The sequence below is a fragment of the Oncorhynchus masou genome, chromosome 27 (assembly GCF_036934945.1).
Source record: "Oncorhynchus masou masou isolate Uvic2021 chromosome 27, UVic_Omas_1.1, whole genome shotgun sequence".
Classification (NCBI taxonomy): domain Eukaryota; kingdom Metazoa; phylum Chordata; class Actinopteri; order Salmoniformes; family Salmonidae; genus Oncorhynchus; species Oncorhynchus masou.
The window spans coordinates 62305117-62318021 of record NC_088238.1 but is presented as its reverse complement, the minus strand read 5'-3'; the positions used below and the strand labels follow the sequence as shown (position 1 = coordinate 62318021).

Sequence of the window (12905 nt, the reverse complement as noted above, 5' to 3'; positions counted from 1 at the left end):
GACGGAGGCAGTGGATTCATGAACCGTGACAATACCCCCCCCCCTAGGAACGCCTCTTGGCGTTCCCAGGCGAATTTACCTGTCGATTGAAATCATCGATAAGGGAGTGATCCAGAATGTCCCTAGCAGGTACCCAACTTCTCTCCTCCGGGCCGTAACCCTCCCAGTCCACCAGGTACTGGAATCCGCGTCCCCTCCTTCTAGAGTCCAAAATACGATTGACAGAAAAGGTGGTCTCCCCATCAACAAGTCGTGGCGGCGGGGGAACCGGGACCGGCGGGTTAATGCGTGCCTGAAACACAGGTTTTATTTTAGACACATGAAAGGTAGGATGAATTCTCCTATACGCCGGAGGAAGCTTGAGCCGGACCGCCACCGGACTAATGATCCTGGTGACTCTGAACGGGCCGATAAATTTGGGGGCAAGCTTGTTCGAAACGGATCGGAGTGGAATGTTCTTAGTAGAAAGCCACACTCTTTGGCCAACGACGTATACCGGAGGCTTCGACCGGTGGCGATCGGCCTTAGCCTTGGTGCGCGCCCCCACCCGGAGAAGAGTCTCACGGGCTCTGCTCCATGCGTGACGGCACCTCTGGATGAAAGCGTGAGCGGAGGGAACAGTGACCTCGGACTCCGTACTGGGAAAGATAGGTGGCTGGTAACCTAAACTACACTCAAACGGAGAGAGACCCGTGGCTGCCACTGGCAACGAATTGTGAGCGTACTCAACCATAGAGAGTTGTTGACTCCAGGAAGAGGGATTCTTAGAAACCAAACATCGCAACACTCTCTCCAAATCTTGGTTGGCCCTCTCCGTTTGACCGTTGCTCTGGGGATGAAACCCTGAAGACAGGCTGACACTCGCTCCCAGTAACCTACAAAACTCTTGCCAAAACTTGGACACAAATTGGGGCCCCGGTCAGAAACTACGTCCATCGGCAGGCCATGTAAGCGAAAGACGTGATCCACGACAGTTACCGCTGTCTCCTTGGCAGATGGTAATTTAGGCAAGGGAATAAAATGAGCCGCCTTCGAGAACCGGTCCACCACGGTCAAAACAACCGTCTTGCCCTGGGAGGGCGGGAGGCCGGTAACAAAATCTAGCGCGATGTGGGACCAGGGTCTCGAAGGGACCGACAGCGGTTGGAGTAACCCATCTGGGGGTCGATTAGAAGTCTTCCCAGTGGCACAAACCGAGCAGGCCAAGACAAAACTGTGAATGTCACGAGCCATCAATGGCCACCAAAAGCGTTGCTTAACCAAAAAGCTAGTGCGGCTGACTCCTGGATGACACGCTACGTTGGAGCAGTGCCCCCACCGAATAACATCGGACCGACACCCTCCGGCACAAACAACCGATTAGGCGGGCAACCGGGCGGAGGCGTGACCCCCTCTAAGGCCGTTTTGACCCTCGATTCAACCTCCCATGTGAGTGTGGAGACCACTAGGGTCCCGGGTAGGATGCACTCGGGAGTGGATGGGCGTTCGGAATGGTCAAAAATGCGAGAAAGGGAATCGGGTTTGACATTCTTGGAACCCGGGCGATACGAGAGAGAGAAGTCAAACGTCCGAAAAAGAGTGCCCACCGCGCCTGCCTGGAGTTGAGTCGCTTGGCGGTTCTGATATACTCCAAATTCTTGTGATCGGTCCAAACTATAAAAGGTACCCCGAACCCTCTAACCAATGGCGCCACTCCTCCAGTGCTAACTTCACTGCCAACAACTCTCTGTTGCCAATGTCGTAGTTGCGTTCCGCAGGTGATAACCGATGGGAAAGGAACGCGCAAGGGTGCATCTTGTCGTCAGAAGAGGAACGTTGGGAAAGTACCGCACCTACCCCCACCTCTGAAGCGTCCACCTCCACCACGAACTGACGCGAGGGATCGGGAGCTATGAGGATAGGAGCCGAAACAAAGCGGCTCTTGAGTTTGGCGAATGCAGCCTCGGCTGTATCGGACCACCTGAACGTCACTCTGGGAGAGGTTAAGGCGGTAAGAGGAGCGACTATCTGGCTAAAGTTGCGAACGAAACGCCGGTAGAAATTGGCGAATCCCAGAAACCTCTGTAGGGCCTTACGGGAATCTGGGCTTGGCCAATCCACCACAGCCTTAACCTTGTCGGGATCCATGCGAATACCTTCAGTCGAGACGATGTAACCTAGGAATGGAACGGATTGTGCATGAAAAATGCATTTCTCCGCCTTGACAAAAAGTCCATTCTCCAGCAACCTCTGAAGCACTCGTCTGACGTGTTGAGCGTGTTCCTGGAGAGAAGAAGAAAAAATCAGTATGTCATCCAGGTAAACATATATGAACTGATCAATCATATCTCTCAGCACGTCATTGACGAGTGCCTGGAAAACCGCTGGGGAGTTGGATAGCCCAAAAGGCATGACCAAATATTCGAAGTGCCCTCTGGGGGTGTTAAACGCGGTCTTCCATTCGTCCCCCTCCCTTATGCGAACCAAATGATATGCATTACGTAAATCCAACTTAGTGAACACGGATGCTCCCTGTAACCTTTCAAAGGCGGAGGACATCAACGGTAAGGGATAGGTATTCTTCACTGTGATGTTATTCAACCCACGGTAATCAATGCAAGGACGCAGAGATCCGTCCTTCTTCCCCACAAAGAAGAACCCCGCCCCGCTGGAGAAGAGGAAGGACGAATGAATTTAGATGCCAGAGAACCAGAGATGTATCTCTCCATAGCCTCCCTCTCAGGAACAGAAAGTGAATATAACTTGCCTTTAGGCGGAGACTCACCTGGCAATAATTCTATTGCACAGTCATAGGGACGATGCGGAGGAAGGGAAGCAGCACGGGACTTACTGAACACCTCCTTCAGGTCGAGGTATTCAACGGGCACGTTAGACAAATCCACTGCCTCCTCTAGAAACACAGAATCAGACACAGACGAACAAGCAGACACTAAACAGGACTCAAGACACTTGTTACTCCACATGGATATAGAGTTATGACCCCAGTCAACTCTGGGGTTGTGTTGGGTGAGCCAAGGGTGGCCGAGAACTAATGGTGCAAGGGGTGAGTCCATGAGTAGGAATGATAGTGTCTCAGTGTGATTGCCAGAAGTGATGAGTGTGATAGGTTCAGTGGTGTGAGAAATGTTGGGGAGTTCTTGACCATTGAGAGCGTTGACGGATATCTTGTGCGTGAGTGAGGTGATAGGGATCTGGAGTTTGTGAGCGAGCTTGAAGTCCATGAAATTACCCTCTGCTCCTGAGTCCAGTAAGGCTTGGGTGTCGTGCGTGTGGGTGGCCCATCTTAGTCTTACCGGGAGGAGAGTAGATGATGAGGTCTTCTCTGTGGTGACACCACCCGATAGTAGCCTCATGTTTACTACCGGGCCTGATCTTTTACCGGGCAGGAGTGGATAAAGTGGCCCGCTCTACCACAGTAGAGACAGAGTCCTTGGGATCTCCGCCTCTCCCTCTCTTCCCGGGAGAGGCGAGCTCTCCCCAGCTGCATGGGTTCGTGAGCGGAGGCTGAACTGGCCGTGTTCCCGACGCTGGCATGCCAGACCTCCGTGTCGTTATACGGTCTGTTAGGGCATGCTCGGCGGCCAATACGACTCAGACGAGCGTCGACCCTCAGGGCTAGTTCCACTAGTCCATTTAAACTCCTGGGAAGGTCCAGAACATAAATCTCCTTCTGGATCCGGTCCTCCAGCCCATGCAGGAACATGTCCCACTGCGCCTCCTCGTTCCACTGACACTCAGCGGCCAGAGTGCGGAATTGGATGGAGTATTCCGATACTGAATGGTCTCCTTGGCGAAGGTCAGCGAGTAGTCTGGCCGTCTCCCTACCCACCACGGCCCGATCGAAGACCCTTCTCATCTCCTCGGAGAGTGTCTGGAAAGAGGTGCAGCATGGGTCCTGGTTCGCCCACACCGCCGTTCCCCAGAGAGACGCTTTGCCTGATAGCAGTGTGAGTACGAATGCTACCTTAGACTGTTCACGGTTGAAGGTCCGTGGCTGCAACGAGAAATGCATGGAACATCTCGTAAGAAAGGCTCTGCAATAGTCAGGATCACCTGAATAACCCTCTGGTGTCGGTAGCCGTGGCTCTAGCTGGGAATCCGGCTCTGGCGGGGCGGGTTGAACTGCCGGTGTAGGTGGCGCAGCGGAACCCCTCAGATGTTGCAATTGTTGGGTCAGCTGGGATACCTGCGTCGAAAGGGCTTGTACTGCACGACCTGTGCTGGAGATGTTCTCCTCTTGTTGATCCATTCTCGTGATACTGCGGGAAAGGAATTCGGTCAGACTCGTTGAACTCGCTGCATCCATGGTCTGGTCAGATCGTTCTGTTACAACACAGAGGCGGATGCAAGATGCAAGCAACGATGGTTTTAATGAATGTAGTTCACAGCAGCAACATGACAGACAGACTGTACTCAGAAGGAATCCGACCCAGGAACTCGGGCGCATCTTCTGATCATAACGTGCTGAGAAAACCAGGGGAGTGTGTCCAGATGAGTAGGAAGGAGCACAGCAGATAATCCACACAAGAGAAGAGCACGGACACACGACACAACCTCAGAGAAGAAACAACGATCTGACAACAAGAAACACTGGTAACAGAACATATAAAGGGAAGATAAGTGGTTCCAGCTGGCGCAGACAATCAGGCCGAGATTGGGAAACCACGCCCACACAAACACTGGAGAGAGAGAAAGAGAGACGGAGGCAGTGGATTCATGAACCGTGACAGGCAGTGAATTCCATTATCTTGGCTTTAATAGGTTTAGATTTAGAAACTAGACATCGGGCGATATTAGCTAAAAATGCCAACATCTGTATCGGGCCGATATGTTCACTGATATATTGTGAATCCCTAAAAAATGATTTACATTGAAAAATTCAACAACAATAATATGATGCGAACCAAGGAATCAATCCAGGGCTTTCTTCACAAGCATGAAAATAACATAGGAGAGATGAGAGAAGGGATGAGACAGGCATTACAAAACTGTGGCCTGTGGAATCCACACGCTGCAGCACAGTGGACCTCGACTGTGTTTCAAATTATTAACTAGAACTGACAAATCCGTTTCTCTCCGTCTGCCTGTCTGTGTGTGTGTGTTGGTGTGTGTGCGTGCGTGCGTGCGTGGAAGGACGACAACTGTCCTGGTAAAAACAAGTGGAGAGAATTATGACTGTCATGAGATAAACGTTTATTTGGGCCTGTTAAGTTTATGTATGCAAACATCACGTTCAAGATGGACCTAAATAGCATGCACGGTGCAGAAATCTCTCCGTCATTTCCTGGTTGCTAACATTCTAATAGTTTGCCCAATTCCAGTTTATGTGACAAAAAAAACAAGCAAATATAGTGTAAAGAATCATTGAACCATCTAAACCGCTGTGAAATATATTTTCCCTAACCATAAATATACTATTTTCAGCTGTTTGAAGCTGGTGTACAAAACCGAAACAATTTTTTTTTAAACGTCAAGCATAGAAATAGTACACATAGAACAGATCTACGGCTTCTTAGACTGTCTTTCAATGAGAATGACAGATCTATAACACATAGAACAGATCTACGGCTTCTTAGACTGGCTTTCAATGAGAATGACAGATCTATAACACACATTTCTACGTGAATTTGGTCAGGTCGCCCCCAAAAAGTTACATATTGTAGAATTAAGTTCTTTATTTAGGATTTTAAAAAATCAAGTTCAGGCTAAAGATAAAGTACTATGTTTCGGTTTGTTTATATAACCACTTGTGTCAACATTGAATGCTCAGTTTTCAGTGTGTTTTGTTGAATTTTGTCTTGGTCAAACACCATCAAACAGCTTTTTCCTGCAAATGGGCATGTGCCAATCGAACTCAACAAGGAAAAAGTCGGTGGGTGTATTTGATTAATGTTTATTGGAAAGGGTATAGATTTCATCAAATATAGAAAGGCACGCAACTACAGAGGACAAACATAGGAACATGGTAAGCGTTTCATAATTTAAAAAAAAATGTTTAAGTAGTGACCTTATGCAAATCAATGTAGTTGGAGTTGAATTCCACAAAACCTGGTCTCTGTTCCACAGTTCATCAGAAACTGAATTCTCCATGAAGTGGAATATAGTCAGCTCATGCTGGCACATCCTATTTTATATTGAACAGTAGTGAAAAAAAGTACTCAATTGTCATACTTGAGTAAAAGTAAAGATATCTTATTGAAAAATGATTCAAGTAAAAGTGGAAACCACCCAGTAAAATCCTACTTGAGTAAAAGTCTAAACGTATTTGGTTTGAAATATACATAAGTAAATTTAATTGCTAAAATATACTTAAGTATCAAAAGTAAAAGTATAAATCATTTCAAATTCCTAATAATAAGCAAACCAGATTGCAAAATGTTAAATGATTGTTATTTCAGGATAGGCTGGGGCACACTCCTGTCCTGATAAGCATTCAAAATGTAACGAGTACTTTTGGGTGTTTGAGAAAATGTATGGAGTAAAAAGTACATTATTTTATTTAGTCATGTTGTGAAGTTAAAGTAATAGTTGTCAAAAATATAAATAGTAAAGTACAGATTCCCCCCCAAAAAAACTACTTAATCAACGTTAGTCATTTACACCACTAATATTGAACACATGGTCGCATGGTATTTACTAATAGTTTACAACGATAATCGAAGATACAAACGTAGAAATAAATGTAAACATACAATATAAAACTTAATTCAACATAGCCTACCTCGCAATGGTGCAATCAGTGTAGAGCGCCTCGAAGTCCCGCCTGGAGATGAGCTTGCAGCGGTTGACTCCCGGTTGGATCGCACCGAGACCCCTCAGGACCCGGACCTGCGACACAGTACACACAACCGGACAAATATCCAGGCGTTTCAGCTTAGTGTAAACGGTATGAAGCCCGCCGACGAGATGTTTTAGAAAGAGGTCAAAAACTTGGGGTAGACAAATCAAGTCGTCCTGTCCTCCGACGCTGAAAGAGGCAACTTTTACTCCGTGTACATCCACCATTCTGCACTCACTGGTTGTGGTTGTAGTTGTAGTGGTGGAAATTCCTCGATCTCGAAAAACCGGTGTGTTGGCGAATCCCAAGCCACCGGATGGGACTCCTGACCCGGTTAGGAAGGGGTTGAGGAGTCCGGTGGTGGCGCGCCGCGGGGAGGGGGAGTCTGGATGAGGGCTGGTGGTTGTGGCAGTGTAGATCGGGTCGGAGCGGAATATTCCCAAGGAGGAAGGTGCACCTGAGCCGGGTGAGAGGACAGGAGGGGTCGCCGGGACGGCCATAGTGGTGGACATGGTCACTTTCACTTGTTGTTCTCTCTCACTGGCGCTTATTTGTTCTCGGTCCTCTCCTCACTCTCTCTGTGCTTTGCTCTCGGTTTCCCACGCTCTACCCTGGTCGTCACTAGTTACCACAGCCACAGAGTAAGAAGACCCGCCTACTCGACCAATCAATGTGCTAGAGAGCGCAGCTGCTGATATCATTGATCCAATCACATTGTATTAGTTACATGCGCCGAATACAACAGGTGTAGGTAGAATTTACCGTGAAATACTGATTACAACAGGTGGTGTAGACCTCACAGTAAAATACTGAATACAACAGGTGTAGTAGACCTTACAGTGAAATGCTGAATACAACAGGTGTATTAGACCTCACAGTAAAATACTGAATACAACAGGTGTAGTAGACCTTACAGTGAAATGCTGAATACAACAGGTGTAGTAGACCTCACAGTGAAATGCTGAATACAACAGGTGTAGTAGACCTTACAGTGAGATGCCGAATACAACAGGTGTAGTAGACCTTACAGTGAAATGCTGAATACAACAGGTGTAGTAGACCTTACAGTGAAATGCTGAATACAACAGGTGTAGTAGACCTTACAGTGAAATGCTGAATACAACAGGTGTAGTAGACCTTACAGTGAGATGCCGAATACAACAGGTGTAGTAGACCTTACAGTGAAATGCTGAATACAACAGGTGTAGTAGAACTTACAGTGAAATGCTGAATACAACAGGTGTACTAGACCTTACAGTGAAATGCTGAATACAACAGGTGTAGGAGACCTTACAGTGAAATGCTGAATACAACAGGTGTATTAGACCTCACAGTGAAATACTGAATAGAACAGGTGTAGTAGACCTCACAGTGAAATGCTGAATACAACAGGTGTAGTAGACCTCACAGTGAAATGCTGAATACAACAGTTGTAGTAGACCTTACAGTGAAATGCTTACTAACAAGTCATTAACCAACAATGCCGTTTTAAGAAAATAGAAAATATTTACAAAATAAACTAATGTAAAAAATAATAATAATAATAATAATAAATAAAAAAAGGTGACACAATAACAATAATGAGGCTATAGTACCGGTACCCCCTGTATATGGCGGGGTAGCTCTTTGTGCAAGGTATCGGTGTGTTGAAGGTACCGAACTGTCTATTTAAGCATTTGGCACACAGTTCGGACAGTACAAGACATGCAACCAGAGGTCTCTTCACAGTTCAGACACTCATCTATACAACACAAGACATGCAACCAGAGGTCTCTTCACAGCTCAGACACTCATCTGTACAACACAAGACATGCAACCAGAGGTCTCTTCACAGCTCAGACACTCATCTATACAACACAAGACATGCAACCAGAGGTCTCTTCACAGTTCAGACACTCATCAGTACAACACAAGACATGCAACCAGAGGTCTCTTCACAGTTCAGACACTCATCAGTACAACACAAGACATGCAACCAGAGGTCTCTTCACTGTCCCCAGGTCCAGAGCAGAGGCTGGGAAACACAAGGCATTAAATAAAACTCTCTGGTAACCCAGATACCATGACTACATGGAACTCTCTGGTAATCCAGGTACCATGACTACATGGAAGTCTCTGGTAACCCAGGTACCATGACTACATGGAACTCTCTGGTAACCCAGGTACCATGACTACATGGAACTCTCTGGTAACCCAGGTACCATGACTACATGGAACTCTCTGGTAACCCAGGTACCATGACTACATGGAAGTCTCTGGTAACCCAGGTACCATGACTACATGGAAGTCTCTGGTAACCCAGGTACCATGACTACATGGAACTCTCTGGTAATCCAGGTACCATGACTACATGGAAGTCTCTGGTAACCCAGGTACCATGACTACATGGAACTCTCTGGTAACCCAGGTACCATGACTACATGGAACTCTCTGGTAACCCAGGTACCATGACTACATGGAACTCTCTGGTAACCCAGGTACCATGACTACATGGAACTCTCTGGTAACCCAGGTACCATGACTACATGGAAGTCTCTGGTAACCCAGGTACCATGACTACATGGAAGTCTCTGGTAACCCAGGTACCATGACTACATGGAAGTCTCTGGTAACCCAGGTACCATGACTACATGGAACTCTCTGGTAACCCAGGTACCATGACTACATGGAACTCTCTGGTAATGCAGGTACCATGACTACATGGAACTCTCTGGTAACCCAGGTACCATGACTACATGGAACTCTCTGGTAACCCAGGTAACATGACTACATGGAACTCTCTGGTAACCCAGGTAACTCAAGCTAGCAATAAAACCAAATTAACACCTTTCTGCACAAAGAGGACTATTAATAAACACAGCCATTTTATATATATTGTATTGTATTTGGCACTGTGCTATGTACAATGCCAGTCCAAACGTTTGACTGGTACTGTATTAGACACAGGAGGTTGGTGGCACCTTAATTAGGGAGGACTGGCGCGTGGTAATGTCTGGAGCGATATTAGTGGAAGGGTATCTAATACATCAAACATATGGTTTCCATGGTGTTTGACGCCATTACGTTCTGTTCCAGCCAGTATTTTGAGTCATCCTCCCCTCAACAGCCCCCTGTGGTATTAGATATTGTGTTCATGCACAGGTATGTAGGCTATGTGTGACATTTTAAATGTATATATTTCAGTCCCCGATTAATAACGTTCTGTACTATGTATCATGCCAGGTGTCATGTGGACCCCAGGAAGAGTAGCTGACGCTTTGGCAGCGGCCAATGGGGATCCTAATAAATACCAAAATACCAATCAGATGAGGGAGTGTCATGACAGTCACAATGTCACGACTTCCGCCGAAGTCGGTCCCTCTCCTTGATCGGGCGGTGTTCGGCGGGTCGACGCCATCGGTCTTCTAGCCATCGTCGCTCCACCTTTCATTTTCCATTTGTTTTGTCTTGTTTTCCCACACACCTGGTTCACGTTCCCTCATAAGACTAAATGTATATTACCCTCTGTTTCCCCCATGTCTGTGTGGGGGACTGTTCTTTGTGTAGGGTGTTACGCTACAGGCTGGCTTGCACATTTGTTTCAAACCTAGGTTAGTTTGTTTTGTTTAATCCGGTTCATGTTACCGTGGTTGTGCTTTGTGCTGCCTCTCCTGTGCCTTTGGGCCAGGGTGTATATTAAAGTTCTCCTGGTATCACCCATCTCTGCTCTCCTGCACCTGACTTCCCGGCAAACAGTCACTCATCCAGTTACACACAAAGTCAGAAGGCCCGCCTACAAAGTCAGAAGGCCCGCCTACTCGACCTACAATAAAGCCAATCAAATGCAAAGTGGGTATCAGATGTCTTATTCCAACTCAGTTTGTTTATCATGTTTTCCTTTACTCACAGGGACTTGTCTTAACCCAAAATAGGTCCAATATCTGGCATGTAGACAAACAAATTGATTTTAGATTTGTATTTTCAATATCCACAAGTAATCCACTCGTAAAAATGTACACTTTCACAGATTTTTTTTACATGTATTTATTGGCTGATTTTAAAATGCACTATGCAAGCATGTTTTGTACTTGGTTGATAGAATTCCTGGTTGATAGAATTCTAATATTTCACCTAATTTCAGTTTGTGACAAAACAAGCAAGTACAGTGTAGAGAATTGTTCTAAACCCCAGTGAAATATGTTTTTCATAACCAAAAATATAGTATTTTCAGCTGTTTCAAGCTGGTGTACAAAACCGAAAGTAAAGCAGAGAATGAAACCAGAAGGAAAGCATAGAAATAGGGCACATAGAACAGAACATTTTATTGAGGAACATGCTAGCAGCAGATACCCATAGACTTCCAGTCATTGCGCTAATGCTAGTTAGCATTGGCTTGCGAAACTACTAACTTCCTTCACACTGGACACAGAAACATTAAAATTGTATCCCACGAGTTCATCAGCCTCGTGGGGAATAGATAAAGGACATCATTGCCAAAAGGTTACGGTCTGTGTTTGGTCTGTTTCCCCCGGTGGCATTCGTATACGTTTTCGTGCCCACAACTTGAAACGGAACACCATTGAATCGGGAGCCTGCTACTCTCTCAGCTGAGTTGTTTTCCAGCCAAAGGCTGTGCATTTGTTGAAGGTCCAACGTGTGTTATTACTATTTAGCAATGTTGCTCTATCAAATAGAATAACTCCCCCTTTTGGACTCGCGACTGAATTTTTGATATCCAACAAAAAATCTCTCAACCCCAACAACCAATGTTTTATTTGGCGCTGTGGCAGTCAATTGAAAAACATTCTAACAGTATTTCTGATTGTCTTCTCAAGATTCTTCTCGAGATTCCGAGGTGGATGACCGTTCAAATCGGGTTTTCTTCCCCCAGTCGGAGCTCGCTTATGTTTCAGTTCCCAGTTGTCCTGAATGCGCTGAAGTCGGAAGTCAGAGATTTCCCGAGTTCCCATGTTTTGAATGCGGCATTGATACTCAGTGATCAACTTAAACTCCTCAGTAGTGACCCAAGAATGCATTTGGTCACATGACAGCTCAATCAGCTGTTTGATTTCACTTAGCAGCATGTCAACTGAGCCAGGATCCCAGTCAAACGGTTTAGGAAGTCGGGACCCAAAGTTCTCTTCCAAGTGTTTGAGGGGAGCTGGCATCACTCGTGCGGGACACTTACTGATGCTGTTTTCTGTTTAGAGACATGCACAGCCGAGAAGGTGGGAAGAGGTCTCATTTGAAAGTCCAACTATTTCCTCTGAATCCACTGATTTGGTCACTCACCCAGAGAATGTTTGTTTTTTCGTATTTCCCTTATATGTTTGCGTTCAAGGAGACACATTTTCTTTTCATAACACAGAAAATCAACCAAGTAAAAAATGAAATAAAATGATTACAACAGTTCCCCCCAACCCCTCGATAACCACCAAGCCTCGGTGTGAAATAGAGCATTGTCATCCCCTGATCCCATTTCTCCAAATAGTTTTGCGATAAGGTGCGCGCGCAGTGGATGTGGTTTGAATCGCTACCTGCTGCATGGTGTCTCCCGCGTTCTCAGAGCTCAGCTCTTTTGCTGCCAGATGCTCAAGATACGCGACATGGGATCTTTTTTTGTGTCAATAAAATGAATTAGCTTAAGCGAGATATATGTCGGTGGAAACGCTTGTATGCGCAAATATTGATATAATAACAATAAGTTCGAAGTACATTTTGGAGTGACGCGATGAAAAGTTGTGTGGTTCTCCCCACTACGACTGATCAGGAAAGCATGCTGTTTATTAGACTACAGATTAAAGACATTAAGGTGATAAATTCGATGCTCCTTTCCAATAAATATCGAAGGTGTTATTCTGGTGACAGGATAATCGATGCTTGGCTGCCGTTTGTCCATAATAATAATGTAATCCTGTAGGTTATTTGTGCACAAGACAACAGTGCGCAGAAAGCCCTGTTGCCTCGAGCACACATGCCAATACCAGAGTGACCACGCTTGCTATATAACGCAAACATTTTTTGTGAGAAAACCATCAGAAAGAGTTGAAAAATTACATGAAAACACATTTAACTTGTATTTTTCATTTATTCGCTACATGGGAATTTAATCGCAAAATGTTATTTTTCTGAGCACTACCTACGCGTC

The 12905-nt window shown here is 45.9% G+C and overlaps 1 protein-coding gene across 1 annotated transcript in view; it reads right to left on the bottom strand.

The window, feature by feature from the left end:
• The window catches only part of dachb (dachshund b), a 65065-nt gene extending 57712 nt beyond the window's left edge, over positions 1–7353 (bottom strand). The window contains exon 1 of the mRNA XM_064940834.1: positions 6722–7353. Within this exon, the coding sequence (XP_064796906.1) occupies positions 6722–7290 (569 nt within the window). The 5' untranslated portion in view covers positions 7291–7353. The remainder of the gene's footprint in view (positions 1–6721) is intronic.
• Positions 7354–12905: the final 5552 nt, after the last annotated feature.